This window comes from Anabrus simplex, chromosome 3 (genome assembly GCF_040414725.1).
Source record: "Anabrus simplex isolate iqAnaSimp1 chromosome 3, ASM4041472v1, whole genome shotgun sequence".
Taxonomy (NCBI): Eukaryota; Metazoa; Arthropoda; class Insecta; order Orthoptera; family Tettigoniidae; genus Anabrus; species Anabrus simplex.
The window spans coordinates 326,908,703-326,926,809 of NC_090267.1; the positions used below are offsets into that span (position 1 = coordinate 326,908,703).

Below are 18,107 nucleotides of genomic sequence, written 5' to 3' on the forward strand. Positions count from 1 at the left end.
ATTGGATGATACTGTTTCCGTAACACCAAAATGGTGCAGGGTTTATCCACCCGAACCGGTGTTCGATGTTTCTGGGAAGTACCGCGTAAGGGATCCTGGCATTTTGACCTGTCTGCCCCGAAACAGTCTACCTATTATGTATTTCTACTTGTTCTTTACGGATTTGATTTGGAAGCTCTTGGTAAAAGAAAGTAATGACTATACGGCAAAAAAAACCTAAAAGACATTCTGGAGAAATGTAGGCCTTTCTTCGTATGCTAACCTGGTTTGATGTAACTGTCTCCGAAATTAAAAACTAAATTGCCATTCTAATAAATGTGGGGTGTACCGTGAATGCTATCATAAATTGCAGTATTTCTGGAGGCTTGTGAGACACGGCAGGAAAATAATACTCTCCAAGAATGACTCCCAGTAGTGGTGGGTGGCTGACGAAACTGTGTGCAGCTCGGAAATTTTAATTTTTTTTGCGATTTTATTTTGTTTTTACTTTTGAGAACTTAATATTTTTGAAAACTAGATGAGATTTCGTGTGTTTTGTGTATAGTGATTTTTTAAATGAGTGGTTATTTATTACTAATGGTGAACTTGAAAATATGAAAAACACTTTTTTTTAGTTTTCTAAATATTTGATCGCCTGATACGCACCAGATATGCAAGTAAATGATCTAATACTTATATAAGCATCTTAAATAAAGCTTTCTGAGTAATATGGTGTGCTGCATGCCTAACTTTTCTGCACTAAAGGTGCTTAAATTTGTCAAGAAAATAAATGTGTATACATGCGAAAATGGCCTGGCATTTAGGGAAAAACACTCGGCACTTCTAGGGTTAAGGCAGAAACAGGTTACAAGAAGGACATTCCGGGAATAATTAATGAACAAGGAAAGTGCGTATGTGAGGATCTTCAAAAGGCAAAAGTATTCAGTCAGCAGTATGTAAGGATTGTTGGTTACAAGGAAAATGTCCAGATAGAGGAGGTGACTAATGCTAAAGAAGTATTAAAATTTACATATGATAACAATGACATTTACAATAAGAACAAAAGTTGAAAACTAGAAAAGCGGCTACAATTGATAAGATTTCTGGGGATATACTAAAGACAATGGGTTGGGATATAGTACAATATTTGAAGTACTTATTTGATTATTGTTTGGTTGAAGGAGCCATACCAAATGAATGGAGAGTTGCTGTAGTAGCCCCTGTGTATAAAGGAGGGGTGATAGACATAAAGTTGAAACTTACAGGCCAGTAAGTTTGACATGCATTGCATATAAGCTTTGGGAAGGCAGTCTTTCTGATTGTATAAGACATGTTTGCAAAAATAATAACTGGTTCAATAGAAGGTAATTCAGTTTTAGGAAAGGTTATTTCACTGAAGCTCAGCTTGTAGGATTTCAGCAAGATATAGCAGATATTTTGGATTCTGGAGGTCAAATGGACTGTATTGCATTGACCTGTCTAAAGCATTTGATAGGGTAGATCATGGGAGACTACTGGCAAAAATGAGTGCAATTGGACTAGACAAAAGAGTGACTGAATGGGTTGCTATATTTCTAGAAAATAGATGCAGAGAATTAAGAGTAGGCAAAGCTTTTTCTGACCCTGTAATAATTAAGAGGGGAATTCCTCAAGGCAGTATTATTGGACTTTTATGTTTTCTTATATATGTAAATGATATGAGTAAAGGAGTGGAATCAGAGGTAAGGCTTTTTGCGGATGATGTTATTCTCTATAGAATAATAAATAAGTTACAGGATTGTGAGCAACTGCAAAATGACCTTGATAATGTTGTGAGATGGACAGCAGGCAATGGTATGTTGACAAACGGGGTTAAAAGTCAGGTTGTGAGTTTCACAAATAGGAAAAGTCCTCTGAGTTTTAATTACTGCATTGGTGGGGTGAAAGTTCCTTTTGGGGATCATTGTAGGTATCTGGGTGTTAATATAAGGAAAGATTTTCATTGGGGTAATTACATAAATCGGATTGTAAATAAAGGATACAGATCTCTGCACATGGTTATGAGTAGCGATCTGAAAAATTAGCATCTATTTGTTTCAAAATTAGCATCTATTTTTTCCAAAATTAGCATCTATTTACAAAGTTAAAATAATCGCATGGTATTATTAATTTTAACGATTCCAAGTTTATGAAGTGCAGTTATTGTCCTTGGTTCACACACAATACAAATTCATTGTTCAAACAAAAGCATTGTCAGTACTTCGGCATGGCTTTTTTTTCAAATTGCACCGTCTGTCTGTAACCACTGTGTTGTAATGAGACAACACGCGCTCGCTATCTACATTGTTCGTTGGGGTCCACAACAACACAAGACAGTATTTAGCAAATATGCTGAACTCTGTCTGAACTGCAGTTAATGCAAGCATGACATCACATTTTTCACTTTCTTTCATCTGGGTTTGAATTGCATGTTTCAGAGAACAGTAACCAGACCAGATATCATTTCGTGAGAGATCTTTTACTCCAAACAATTTCTCAAGCTCATCTAATTTATCAGTGTTATTAAAAATTATATTCTTTGGATGCAAAGCTTGAGAAATTGACACAAAATGCTTATGGTTGGGTTCTTTAGCTTTCAATGTCGCTAGCTTGCACTGTGAAGAATGAGCAGCTTTGACAAATGTGTCTCTACATGCAGCCTGCTGTAGAGGAGTGAGCTTAATCAAAGAATCATTAGTTGCAGCAGAAAAATTCCCCTCACAAATTAAGGTAAAACTGGCGTCAAGGTTCTGCAGTTTGGGGTAAAGGAGATGAGAGGTAGGATACAGAGACCCTTCAAGTTCAGTAAGGAGGTCAACCAATCCAGCTGCATGATCTGTGACAAAAGCCATGTGAAAGTTAAAAACTTTATGATCGTTCCATATTGAATAGAGAAATAAGAAGATGTACAATATTAGAAGGATCCACCTTTCAATACTTCGTTGTAAGTTGAACTAAAAAGAAGTCACAACTTGTTTATTGGGACCGGTTTCGACACATTAACTGAATTGCTACGATATGAATCAATGTTAATTTTTTGCCTGTGTTCAATGTATTGGTTGTTTTAAGATCTTTATATCTTACCCTACTTTACTGTTTGGCTGATGATGACACTTGTAATGTGTCAAAACCGGTCCCAATAAACAAGTTGTGACTTCTTTTTAGTTCAACTTACAACGAAGTATTGAAAGGTGGATCCTTCTAATATTGTATATCTTCTTAAAAACCATGTGGGAGTGAAGCCTATTCACTTCTCGGTCACTCAGATCAGTCAGGTACTTAATACCACAGTTGTTGATGTCTTTCATGTCAGACATCTTGAAAAATGTAACATCAGTAAAGTAAGCACTCAAATAGAAGACAGCCTGAAACCAGCTATTCCATCGGGTTATGACAGGTGCAGGAAAAAGCTTTGCTTCCTTTGAAGCACCATACTTCGATGTTAAGAATTGTAAATAATTATATTTTTGCTTTCTTGTGTTCAAAAAATGCAGACTTTACCATCGCAACCACATAATTTAAATCTGTCATCACTGCGACTCAACTATTGCCAGCCAAGCTGATCTTATGTGCCCAGTACTGTACATGCATTAAATGATCCCCTATGACCAGACTTAATGTTTCATAACGCCAGGTCATGTACGGGGCACTGTCACTAACAAACACTTTAACTGCATCATATGGTACACTATAACTGCGCAGAGCTTCTAAAACAGCACGAGAGCAGTTTGTAGCATTTCCTGCATCAAGATAGTTCACAGAAACAACGTGCAGCTCTCTTTTCGATCCGGCTGGGACTTGGAATATGATTATAAAAACACAACGGCCCATTCTATATGTAGTTTCATCACAGAGTATATTGCTGTTGTTCTCCACTAGAGCCTCTGCTGTTCTTTTCTGGTGGTCAGATGCAACTTCTAGAAAGGAAGAAAGACCTCAAATTATAACAAAATAATTTAAAATTACTGGGTCAGTTGGGTACGGGTAAGATAGTTCGATATGGAAATTGCACTCAAATTCGGTATCCTTCAATTTTGCGTGTGGTTTCGATGTCGTAATACCTAAACGGTACCCGATCAATGAAATCGAAACTTACCCGGTAAATATACTTTACGTAGAGTTCTCACGCATGGCAGCTCTTCATTTGAAAACTCAATTGATCCAGGCTCTTAGCTCTTTGTTTTCCAGCTTTTCCAGAGGTATATTTGCTTTGGCAAATACTTCAACTGTGCGTTTCGAGAAGTTATCTCTGAAAATTTTTCCTCTTTTACAACTATCTAACTGTGTAAGCACAGAAGATTGCTTCCTTTGAGACGTACTAGCAGCAGGGATTGAACTTTCGTTATTGCGTCGCTTACCCACGTGTTTTTCAGATTTAACATGTTTCACAATGCCATCCTTTTTTTCCCACCCAACTCGGCAATTACAATACTTGCAAAACACTGTCGTTGAATCTGTGGCATATAAACCATCCTTTGCATATTGCTGAGCCCTTTCGTGCGCAGTTTTTGCCGTGCGCCCCATAACCTAAACAATAGCTCGATTTTCTACTCTTCACTAGTTTCAGTTTTGAACCAAAGAGAATAACAGGAAAACAACGCTGCATCTATCTCGTTATTTCCGTGACACTCGATTTACATTTCGATAATAATCGATACAGATCTTATTCCCCTTGCTATTCCCATTGTAAATATCGATTAAAGTCAGCAAGCAGCAATCGATCGGCTACTTTTCTTCATCGATCGGAACGGTCGAAAGATTTATGCATCATGTTTTGAGTATTTCTGACGATTTTGCCGAAATATGTTGTTTTCCCCAGTAAAATAGAACATTTTCGCAGAATTCGCTCCAAAATTGCATGTTCATACTAATTTCGCATTTTGGGTCACAATTCACATTTTGTTGCACTTCTATTTACGTGTAAAAATGATTTTATTCCACATTAGAATTACCGTAGGCTTGGATTCAGTACAAGAATAAAAAATTCGCATTTATCGCAAATACGATTTTTTCAGGTCCCTAGTTATGAGGGTGTTTAGGGGTTATAGTAAGGATGCAAAGGAGAGGGCTTATAAGTTTCTGGTAAGACCCCTACTAGAGTATGGTTCCAGTGTATGGGACCCTCACCAGGATTACTTGATTCAAGAACTGGAAAAAATCCAAAGAAAAGTAGCTCGATTTGTTCTGGGTGATTTCCGACAAAAGAGTAGCGTTACAAAAATTTTGCAATGTTTGGGCTGGGAAGAACTGGGAGAAAGGAGACAAACTGCTCGACTGAGTGGTATGTTCTGAGCTGTCAGCGGAGAAATGGCGTGGAATGACATTAGTAGACAAATAAGTTTGAGTGGCGTCTTTAAAACTAGGAAAGATTACAATACGAAGCTAAAGTTGGAATACAAGAGGACAAATTGGGGTAAATATTCATTTATAGGAAGGGGAGTTAGGGATTGGAATATCTTACCAAAGGAGATGTTCAATAAATTTCCAGTGTCGTTGAAATCATTTAAGAAAAGGCTAGGAAAACAACAGATAGTGAATCTGCCACCTGGGCGAATGCCCTAAATGCAGGTCAGTATTGATTGATTCTTATTTTATTTCAGTACATAGTATTAAAATTAAGCAATCGTTTACTTCAGCCTTTATTTCTAAGGAGTTAACAACTGCTGTCATTACACTTCTTGAGAAAACATGTTATCCTGGTGTTTGTTTACACCAGTCAGATTTGTAAGGAGACTTCAGGCTCACTGAAGATACCAGACTCGCACAAAAACACATTAAAATCAGTATGAAACAGCAATCGGTTCGTTTAAACATTTTCACGGATGTTTTCCAAGCGACATTGCGAGGAATCGATACGGAAGATGATCAGTCGCATTCAGTATAAACGCTGGAGAAGAGTGTATGAAAATTGATAACAGATAAAAACTACCATGCCTAAATTTGCCCGTAATATCTGATGAATCAGCAATAGGGTTCTCATTGTAACCGAAGGATATTGCACAGATTAATGTATGAATTTTTGAAGGTTTTAATAACATTGTCATTAAAATGGGGGTTCTCTTCCACTACAGCGACCGCAATTGGATGTGTATCTGAGTCCGACATCTCACTTTAGCCCTTAGTGCCTGCGCTGTAAATTTCTCTTCTGCCTTGAATCATCCTTACCAAGCTTATGACATGTTTTTCATAGGTTCTTAATGTCCCATAACCAAAACGAATAGAAATAAATATTTGAGAGTTTTTACATTTCCTTACTGCTAAATGCAGGTTTGTCCTATTCTGAATTACGTTAAATCAAATATAAAATTGCATTGCTCTTCTGGAATAATTTTCGGGTCTAGAAATTTCTTCCGTTAAATGTGGATCTACGCTAAATCGAGGTTACACAAAATCGGAGTTATACTGTAGTTGTTTCAATAGCTTGGTTTCATCTAATCTTGATATATGACAGAAAAATGGCAATTCTCTGTTTTCTCATTGTGTCTGTTATTGACGTACTTTCCTGGTATACCATTGCATTAGGTAAGTCTCCATTGTCCATCTACCTGGTGCTTTTTATTAAAGATTGTTCTGATAATCCTTCTGTCAACCTTCTGCAGTCTATCTGTTGTTGATTTGGTGTTCAATTTAAATAGTGTTTCACTAGCGTAAGTCGTTTCAGGCTTAAACCTGGAGCAGGCGCTTGGGGGACACGTATCACTCACATAGATTTTTCTTTATTTTGTTCCTAGTTCACTTGCTCCTAGCTCACGTGTCTGTCAGTACCTTTCTAGGTAGTTGCATTCGTACCAGAAACAGATGATGTTGAACATCGGTGGGTGCGGGTGTCCCCCACGCACCTATTCGTGTTGCAACTAATCTGTTTAATCATATTTTTTATTCTTATTTCACTGAATATCTATGATAAGTTTAAGGGAACACCTACATATCCACTGTAATATCATTAATATAAGTGCTGTGGGTGTTCTTTTCTTTTTCGGAAACATAAGTTGGCGTGTTGTTGCGACGGCATCAACAAGATTTGTATAGGCGATCATGTCAACAACTAAGAGGACAATAATTCTGAATACTGTGGATTCCTCGGCCATAAGCGAATGGTTAAATGAATCATTTAGTGGTGAGGAGGAAATTTCTTTTGAAGATGAAGAAAGCAGAAGTGGAGAGGTACATACAGTTGTTGTTTGTGACCATGAAACGGACCTGATCAGAAAGAGGAGGTGGGGAATGAAGAAGATGCACCTGGTGAAAGGGGGTGATATGAATTACAGAGACTTTTTATTGGAAAGAATGGAGAGAAGTGGAGAAAGGAAATGCCTAAAGTCATTATTAGAATCGGTAGATACAATACCACATTTACCAGATGTAGGCGGTGCTAAGTTCAAGTTATGGGCTGTTAAGAATTTTAGGGCTTAAATATATGACACTGTAAGTATATTTTTATCTTGAAGTCTAGATAAACATCTAATAAATTGTGCTATCCATGAAGGAATATATGCATTTAACTATTTTGTTATGAAACACCATGAACACTTTGGGTGACATCAGTCCCCACGTGACCATTTGTGTTCTCAAAATGCATGCACCTCCTGTAGGGATAATGACAGAATAGTAATGTTGAATTTTGTTATTCATCAAAAGAGATTTCTTCTTGTATGTTGGCCAAGTAATTGATTGAGAAAAAGTGGAGTTATGATTGTGTGACCTATCAAGAGTTGTCTGTATCTTTTCATAACCATAACTTCACTTTTCTCTTGGCTGAACATGAGTCCATAATCTTTAGCAGCTTCTCTCCAGGAGTTTGTTTCTTCTTGAAGGTCTTCTTTAGAGTCTCCCCACAAGCATATATCAGTGAATAAGATAATTTTCATTTTCTTACCTCCAATAGTTTGTTGTACTTTTCTCTGAATCTCGGTTCATTAGAGTGTTGAAAAGATGAGGAGACAAAACACCACCCTGTCTTAATCCAGATTTTATTTCAAAGGATTGTCATTCCTACGGGTGTTTTGACTTTACTACAGGTATCTTTATACAAATTCTTGATCCTGTGTGTCATGTTATCCTGCATTCCAATTTTCTTCAGTGTTTCCCACATCTTCTCTCTGTTCACAGCATTAAATGCTTTTGTGATATCCAGGAAAGCTAACCACAAATCTCGGTTGCGTTCGTAGTATTTTTCCATTAATTAATGTACAGTAAAGATTAAATCAGTTGTTGATCTTCCCTTTCTGAATCCATACTGTTCTTTGAAGAGGTTCTCTTGAATAAGGGGTCTGATTTTACGCTCTATAATTCTTTCATAAAGTTTACCAACTTGAGATTTTAAAGTGATACCTCTATAGTTGAAACATTTCTTTTTATCTCCTTTCTTGAAAATTGGAAATATGATGCCTGTTTTCCAATCAACTGGTATGTCTGCTTCTTTCCAGATCTAATGAAAGAGTCTGTAAATCCACTGTTGATCATTTCTCCATTAATTTCATCAGCACCAGCTGATTTTCCAGTTTTGATGTATTTCCAGACATATTTCACATCATTCCATGTTAAGTCTGACCCATTGTCAGAGGCAGACTTGTATAAGATAGTACTGCTTTTTTGTGTCGCCTGCAAGCAATTCACATTTAGCATTTCATTAAAATAAGTCCTCCCAAGTCTCTTTGATCTTGTCATCTTCAGTGATCATATTTTCATTATCATCTCTTAGGTCTTTGGAGTGTTCTTTATCTCCTTTTCTACTTTTCATCATCCCATATAACATTTTCTTATTACTATTAACATCCTCTTTTAAATTCATCGCTTCACTTGTTCAACCACTTTTCTCGTTCTTCTGTGACAACTTGTTTTGCTTGTTTTTCAGCAACCCTGTATAGTTCCTTAGTCAGTCTGGTTTTTAAAATATTTTCTAAACATGTTGTTCTTGTTCAGGACAGCAGTTCTTGTTCTGTCATTCCACCATGGAGTTTCCTTCCATCTTCTTGTGCCACTGGTTCGTCCACATATCTTCCCAGTTATCGTTACTAGATTTTCTTTCAGATCCTTCTATTCCTCCTCAACTGTTTTTTCATCTGTCTTTGGTAGTACTGTTTTGATTTTGTCTTGAAACTCTACTATTCTGTCTGTCCTTCAGCTTCCATGTCTTGAGTTACTTTACCCGTGTGGTTCTTACTTCTTTTAACTTGTTGAACTAGAAGTATCCAATGAGAAGTCTATGATCACTTTCCTGGGAGACACTAGGAATCACTTTTATGTCTAACAGTCTATTTTGGAGTTATTTCTTGATCAAAAAATAGTCTATAAGAGATTCACTTTTTCCATCTCATCCCTGTCTTGTGACCCTATGAGTCCATACCGTGAATTCCCTATTACGAGGTTGTTCCTCAGACAGAGATCAAGGAGTCTAGTTCCTTCTGGGTTTTGTGGACCCCATTCATGTGCTCCTCGATTACTTTCATATTCTTCTCTCACAGTTCCTACTTGAGCATCCATATCCTCTATGATAATCGATCCATCTTCTCTTATTCTTTCCTCTATGTCTTCTTCAAAATTTTCTTTTTCTTCATCCTCACAACCAGGCTGTGGTGCATAGCACTGAATGATGTTGATGTTCTGGGAAGAATCCAATTTTAGCATGATGTCAAGAGCCCAATCTATTGCATTGTTTTCATGGAAAGAAGAGTAAATGCAGTGAAAATGTTTGCTGTATTGGGCTATTCTCATATGGAGTTGAAAATAATTGTACTGTTCAAGAAAATATGATCCTTCTTTATGTCTCTAATTAAGATGCAAATTTAACCTAGATCATTTTCTTCTTTTTTATGTCTTTTGTTTTGTTTTCAGAAACTTGTGGGGAAGTGCACTGAATTATGTGACAAATTTGAAGATAAGGTTGATCCTTTTGATCTGGATGTGTTTTGTCCGTACATCCAGAACAACATTAAGAAAAGTGTCCATAGAACTCAGGTCAGTATTTGAAGAGGCCTTCGTGTTTCCATCAGTGCATTATTGTTGTTGTTGTTGTTATTGTTATTATTGTTATTGTTGTTATTGTTATTATTATTGTTATTATTATTGCTCGGATGTTTAAGACCTGAAAATAGCCCAAATAAGTAAGCAAATGTGACCTCAAAAATGACTAAATATGACTTCAAAAGTGACAAAATATGACGTAAAAATTATAAAATATGACCCAAAAATGATTAATCAAAATATAACCATTTTAAAATAAATAATGAATCTAAACGGCAATTCCTCTGATACATATGTTAACTAAATTCTTTATTCTTACTTTAATATTAGTTTTCTGAATATTGTATACATGTGCATCAATTATTCACACTCTATTATCCTTGATTCACTTGTCAAACTTTTGTGAATACACACCTATAGAGTACTAAGTTCGCTAAATTATCAGATCACACAACATTTTAAAAGTCAAAACGTATTTGCACCCTGCATTGGTGGTTTGAAATTTCAGTAAATTAGAAATCAATCTATTTTAAAAAAAATGTATTTTGGAACGTTTAAGCCCAGATTTCATTAACATTATTCAAATGCGTTAAAGTTTAAATTGAGCACCAAGAAACAAAGTAGATATCTTTCAATACATTATGGTAGGACGTCAGAGCCTATAGTGCAAACTCACATACCTTTTTAATACTTCTCCCTGGGTGGAATTGAAGTGTATGACAAGATTCATCTTCAAAGCATCAGGCGCGAAGGACCTTCTATTATCACTTGACACATTCTTACAACTTTTATTATAATTTGGGTCCACCTTATTCAATACACAAAAATTGACTGGGCGAGTTGGCCGTGCGCGTAGAGGCACGCGGCTGTGAGCTTGCATCCGGGAGATAATAGGTTCGAATCCCACTATCGGCAGCCCTGAAAATGGTTTTCCGTGGTTTCCCATTTTCACACCAGGCAAATGCTGGGGCTGTACCATAATTAAGGCCACGGCCGCTTACTTCCAACTCCTAGGCATTTCCTATCCCATCGTCGCCATAAGACCTATCTGTGTCGGTGCGACGTAAAGCCCCTAGCAAAAAAACAAAAAAACAAAAAAAAAACAACACCACAAAAATTGTTGCATAGATTTAATTACAACATATATTTCAAACAGTACTAGTTTCAACGCCCTTCTGCATCATAATCAGCTGATAGAAGTTTGTCGAAAAATTGACAATTATATAAGTTCATCAATGTCTAATTGACCACAATTTAAAACCATATTAACAACATGAAACTGTGTTAAAAATGAATGAAACTGTCTCTAATTTCATATTTTCTACAAGTCCAAAACTTGCGAGTCTTATGCCATAAACTGATAAAAATGTATGCAAACCGGTTTGCTCACTTATGATATAAAGTGAATTTAAAAGAACAACAAATTAAAATAGAATAGTCTTGAAGCACCATGTGCTTAATTTATCGCACTTCTTAAAACTTGACATAGTATCATAGTTGAATAATTCAATGAAAACTACAGTGTCCCCTGTAATGGAGCAATCCTAATGAGGTGGAAACGAGCAATAAGTCCTTTGAGGTGTTATCAAGAACAATGTTCCCGGTTCAATGCGGACCTCAAAAGGTCGCTGTACATGCGAAGAGCAATGAAGCACAGCAAGCAGTGTTGGCACAGCAAATTTAACCTAGATCAGTTTTTTCTTTTTTATGTCTTGGCACAGCAACACTGATCGCTGTGTTTCATTGTGCTTCGCATGTACAGCGACCTTTTGAGGTCCGCATTGAACTGGGAATGTTGTTCTTGATAACATCTCAAAGGACTTATCGCTCGTTTCCACCTCATTAGGATTGCTCCATTAAAGGGGACACTGTAGTTTTTATTGAATTATTTCAACTACGATACTATGTCAAGTTTTAAGAAGTGTGATAAATTAAGCACATGATGCCTCAAGATTATTCTTTTAATTTGTTGTTCTTTTAAATTCACTTTATACATAAGTGAGCAAACCAGTTTGCATACGTTTTTATCAGTTTATGGCATAAGACTCGCAAGTCGTGGACTTGTAGAAAATATGAAATTAGAGACAGTTTTTAACACAGTTTCATGTTGTTAATATGGTTTTAAATTGTGATCAATTTGACATTGATAAACTTATGATTGTCAATTTTTCTACGAACTTCTGTCAGCTGATGATGATGCAGAAGGGCGTCGAAACTAGTACGGTTTGAAATATATGTTGTAATTAAATCTACGCAACAATTTTTATGTATTGGATAAGGTGGACCCAAATTATAATAAAAGTTGTAATCTTGGTTCAATATGGACAAACAATGAAGTTTATTAATTTAACACATTCTTGTAAGAAGAGAAGCTGCTCTCTGTCATGAGACGTTATTGGTGCATATTTTAATAATGTTAAATCACTCCTGTCAAATATGCACTCATCTTGAAGTGTACTGGTACCTTCTCCTCTAAGAACATCATTTATCTTGCACACACGGTGAAAACCATTATTTTGATTAAGCACATTTTGAAGTTTTCGTTTTACACTGTCACCAGGCGACTGGAATGGGACATTGATGATGATGGTGATGATGATGATGACCAACTATTCCATGTGATTGTTGTACTGAAAGTTCAACACTTCTCACAATGTCAATACTTGCATGAATTTCTAAGCCAGCAGATTCTAAACGAGTAATTGCACTCGATATAATTCCGAAGTTTGACTTAATATATGCCAGACTTTCTGACAAACTGTTGGGAAACAATTTCTGTGCAATCATGACAGAAGAGGCATCATCTTTATTGAAGCCGTTAACAATGTTTATGATAGTGAAGTTGTTTTCGCAATAATACGCGGCAGCACCGAGCCACGTCCTCCACCTAGTAAGAACTGGCTGTGGAGGGAGTGCTGTCGAAGGAGCTAACTCCTTGAAAGTCGTAACCTGCAGTGGTGCTTTCAAAGAATTTTTTTTTACGTTAGATATTAATTTATCGACTTCAGGAAAGTTTCCACGAATTTCTTCTGCCACCCTATGCAGAGCATGCACAAGGCAAGTGACGTAAATCATTCTTGGATAAAACAGCTTGAGGCCTTCAGCAGCTTTCACCATGTACGGAGCAGCATCAGTAACAGAGAGAAGAACGTTTTAATTAATTTATTAAACACAATGCGTACAATCAATTTTTTCACCACTCTGTCGTTTCTGTGATTAGAGATTGAGGTCTGTTTCCACATTCCACTAAATGGTATTTAGAGCATGGATTATTGCATTTCTTGCAGACGCAATCCTCCTTGGGTTCATGGAATGCCTCATTCTGGCAGATCCTTCCATGAAACCCGTGGACAGCGAATCGTGTATATAGATGTCAAAGCTTGAAATTCGGTCCCTTTCAAATTTCTGACTTCATTGCATCAGTCTCCATTATTTCTTGGGGTATCTCGTCGGCTTTTTTCCATCTCTCCTCGGTGATAGTTTTATATGCATGCGTTTCCGGTAGACCAAAAATGTGCTTTATGTCTTCCATGAAGTTTCCTGTGCTATTTTTTAGGCGTAGCTATTTCTTGAGAATTTTGATATTGAGAGAGCTCTCTTAATAAATCTCGCTTTGACTCTTTCTAGCTTCCTAAGGTTGTTCACCGACAAGTAAGGCCAAATTAATTGAATACCGTATGTGGCGGTCGGCATAACTTTAATTTTGAATAGTTTCATTGCTGTTGATAGGGATAGGTTTTGGAGTTTGGGGATGTCTCAGACTTTCGTTGCTGCCGTAGCTCGCTCCTGTACATGTAGGGAGAAAGCAGTTCCAGTAGTTTGTAATACGACACCCAGGTATTTGAAGTTGGATACGAATTCTAAAGGTTCTTCTCCGCATTTTAGTTGGTCCATATTAGATATCCTTCCTCCTCTTCTAAATTTCATAGCCTTTGTTTTGGAACTATTTATTTCCATAGAATTATCTTTCGCCCATACCCTAATGTTCTCCATGGCTGTTTGTAGGTCTTCACGGTATCTTGAAAGGATGACCATGTCATCCGCATACATAAGCTGTTCGACTGATCTTGAGTCTATAAATCGCTCAACATCTGAGGTCATCACGTTGAAGAGAATTGGACTCATCGGATCCCCTTGTAGAACACCCTTTGTTTGAGTGATACTCCTCGACGTGGTGATGCCATCATAGATTGTTACATAGTTCACGTTTAAAATCGATTTCAATGTTTCTAATTCACTATTGGAAGTGCCTAATATATTTTCCAACTTATGGATAAGTATCCTTCTGTTAATACTGTCAAATGCCTTAGAATAGTCTATATAGATTGCATACAGTGGTCTACCAGGTTGCGCTAAGGTCATTATTATTTCTTGCACAAGATCGTGCACAGCCTGTAGAGTTGATTTCCCCGGGGTAAAGCCGTATCGATTCGATGGTATAGCACGTAGACTTTGTTCCATCCGTCTTAGAAGGAGTTTAGAGAAGGTTTTGAACATAACATTTTCCAGGGCAGTTCCCCTGTAGGAGTTTGGATCCTCCTTCTTCCCTTTTCCTTTGTAGATCACAATTATGAGTGTCTTCGTCCATTGATCTGGAATCGTCTTACGTTTTAGGCATTCATTGAATAGGCATGTTAGCAGATCTAGCAGGTCATGGAGTGTCTCTTTTAAATGTTCTATGTAAATCCCATCTGGTCCAGCCGCTTTGTTATTTTTCCCATTGCTTATAAGTTGGCTGACCTCCTCTGTTGTGATTGGGCGCGTGTCCTGGATGTTTGTCAGTTGCGGAGTGAAGCCGTTTGTCCTTGTCCTTATATTCGATTCTCCAAGAAGATGATTAAAATGTGACTCCCATTGCGACATGTTTACAAGAGGAGTTGATGCCTGTTTCTTTGAGTACTTTAAGATTTTATAAGGCTTCGCTTCTGCCTCGGATAATAACTTCTGTTTTATATATAAATCATAATTTGTTTTCTTTTCCTTTAGTAGAGTTCTATATTTCCGACGTTCCTCAGCATATTTCGCTAGCGTGTCCATACCATATACCCTAGCTGAGTGAAATAAATGTAACGTTGATCGTCTCATGATGTAACATTCCTTATCAAACCATGGCTTTGCAGTGCGATCAAATCAAGGTAATATAGTGGAAGCGTGCCGAATTGTGTCATTCAGTGCTTCTGTCACTCCATCCAGGTTCCATAGCCCTATCATAATGATTGTCGGAATCACTTCTTTGCTCTTTTGCCATCCGTCCACTTCTATATGTCTAGAGACTCTCTGCTTAGGGGGATCTCCTGACTGATGTAGTGTTCCATTACCTAATTTTATTTCCGCTATTACTGGAAGGTGTTTCCTGATTGCTTCTTTTTTGGTCTTCACCTGCGCGTGTCCTTCTGCATTTGAGAAGATAAGTCAATTGTGCTCATACCATTTGGGGCAATATATGTGTAATCATTCTTCCTTTTTAGTAGTCTTGGCTGGTAGTCTAGAAGAAAGTCTGTGATCGCTTGAGACTTTGTATCCCATTTGTCTACATGGCAGTTCAGGTCACCAAGTAACAGGATTGGTTTGTTATTATCTGTGTTCTCCAGTGTCTTCCATAGTTCGTCTATTATGACCTCAGGGCCTGTATTGGGCGTGAAGTATACTCCTATTATGTTCATCCTACTAACGATTACTGTTAAAGTGTTGAATGTACGGATAATTTAACTGATAGGCTGTAGGTGCGGCTTTATGTAGTAGCTTAATCCGCCTGATGGGCGGCCTCTGTCGCCTTTCCTGGCTAGCGAGTGAATACCATAGAAGCCATTAATGTCTATTTCTTCCATGCGAAAAGTTTCTATGAAGAGCAGTATGTCATTCTCTAGAAGTGTGAGCTGGGGGGGTCAAGGCTAATACATTCTTCAACCCTTCTACATTCCAAGTCATTAATCTGATGCTTTTTTTTTTTTTTTTTGCTAGGGGCTTTACGTCGCACCGACACAGATAGGTCTTATGGCGACGATGGGATAGGAAAGGCCTAGGAGTTGGAAGGAAGCGGCCGTGGCCTTAATTAAGGTACAGCCCCAGCATTTGCCTGGTGTGAAAATGGGAAACCACGGAAAACCATCTTCAGGGCTGCCGATAGTGGGATTCGAACCTACTATCTCCCGGATGCAAGCTCACAGCCGTGCGCCTCTACGCGCACGGCCAACTCGCCCGGTAATCTGATGCATTTAGAGATATTGCTGTTGTTGAAGTTGTCGCTGTGTGATCTATGCACCGGATGACCTCTTGTTACGGTAGATATTGATGATAACCTGATTTCAGAGTTAAAACTCAAAGGGGCAAAAAGTAACCCCCTTAGGCCAGAAATTTTCATTGTCAACTATTTCTTTGTCTTTCTCCTTGAGTGCTATTTTGAACGCTTTGTTCTCTTGTTCGAATAGTGAAGCAAGCTTTGACGCTATTAATACATTTTCTGCCATATAAGAGGTGATATCTTCTTCCGTGGACTCTTCATCTAGGTGTCCGATGTACATCCAGTATAGTCTTGGTGCCGATTTGAGTTTTCCACCATTGTTATTCACCTTCCCTATTTTGTCTGGGGGCAGGGGGCGAAGTTCTTGATTAGCAGATCGTAACTGGTATCTGCTACTTTGGGTAACGCATTCATTTCTGATGTGCCTGTCAAGTTGCTGTCAGGCCTGACGACTTGTTACTGTAGCATACTCCGTGTTTTCAAAGTCCATTTCAAGTTTGTTTGATGAATTACTCATCAGAGGGCTGGATTCATAATGTATATCATGAAATACAAACGGTTGTTGGGTCGCCTCTTTCAGTTCGTTTCTAACCATTATGTGACCATTATCCAAGATGAACTGTATCTGCTGGTTAATTTTCTCCATGATTCTCGCTTCTATGTCCGAAGTTGCCAAAGACTCTCTATGATGAATGTCAAAAGACTCAGGTCGATGATGTGCATTTCCACCACTTTCTCCTCGATGGTTTGCTTCAGCCATGAGAACTTTGGTTGCCATTAGCGAATTGTCCCTATGAGCGCTAGGTGACACTAGTAATTGGGCCATCAGTTTTCCTGCTTCCTCTTCATTTTGTTTTGTCTCTCTCGACTGAGCCGCGGGAGCCTGTACCATCTTTAGCAGCTTTTGGCCAACATATGGTGCCACCTGTCCCAACCATCTACTGTCTTCCTGTAGCACGATGTCATTGTCAAGTTGCATAATCTCGCTTAAACCAATCTCATTTGCATGTTCCACATTTCTACATAGTTTAGATTTCAGTTCAATAAAGCATTCTCGTATAATCCTTACCGCTTTATATAAGTCATCCTTTGATTCCTTCTTGGGATATCTACCGGAATCCGCAATATTTTCAATACTTTTGAGAGCTGAATCTACACGTCGTTCCAACTCATCCGCCATCTTACATACATGTCCGAGAAGAATGTTTTCCCGCTTAATTTCATCCTTCCACAAACTTTTTCGTTCAATATCAAAAAGAATTTCGATCGTTGAATGATTTGCTCTCTCTAAACTTCTGAGGTTAGTAGAAAAATATCCCCAGGGTGATCAGCAAGGAGTGTTCCAATAATTACATTCCCTTTATATCTACCTGCAGTGTCTGTTGTCTCATCAATAGATATCCAAATCTTATTGTCTTCTACACTATGTCGTATTTGATTTAAAGTATCTTCATAGCAACGTAATAAACTTCAACGAGCACTGAATTCCTGCCTGCGATTTATTTACAATATTGGGTACGATGTTCACATTACTCCATACTATAAGGCTCTCTCATGGCTGAAGCCTGATAAACGTCGGCAGCTACACATTTTAACGATGGTATTTAGAGTACTAGCGGAAAGTCAGCCACTGTATATTTCTTCTAAATTCACCTTTCTATCATCATTTCACAACTTAAATACACGTTCCAGATCCACTCTTTCTATTCCAGTGCACCGCACAAATAAAATTAATAGATCGTTTGTAGTGACCGGCGCCAGATTATGGAATTCCCTGCCAGCTCAGGTCAGAGAAACTAGCTCTTTACAAAGGTTTAAGGCCACCTGCCGAGACTACCTGCTGAGGACAGCTAACTGAATGGTTGAAGTATGAATGTGTGCGCGCCTGAGGATAAGTCATTATTAA

At 37.8% G+C, this 18,107-nt stretch overlaps 1 protein-coding gene across 2 annotated transcripts in view; it reads left to right on the forward strand.

Moving 5' to 3' along the window:
- Cog1 (conserved oligomeric Golgi complex subunit 1) overlaps window positions 1-18,107 on the forward strand; it is a 159,041-nt gene that overhangs the window by 103,169 nt on the left and 37,765 nt on the right. For both annotated transcript variants that reach the window (XM_067143163.2, XM_067143164.2), the window contains exon 14: window positions 9,832-9,954. In XM_067143163.2, the coding sequence (XP_066999264.2) occupies window positions 9,832-9,954 (123 nt within the window). The remainder of the gene's footprint in view (window positions 1-9,831; window positions 9,955-18,107) is intronic.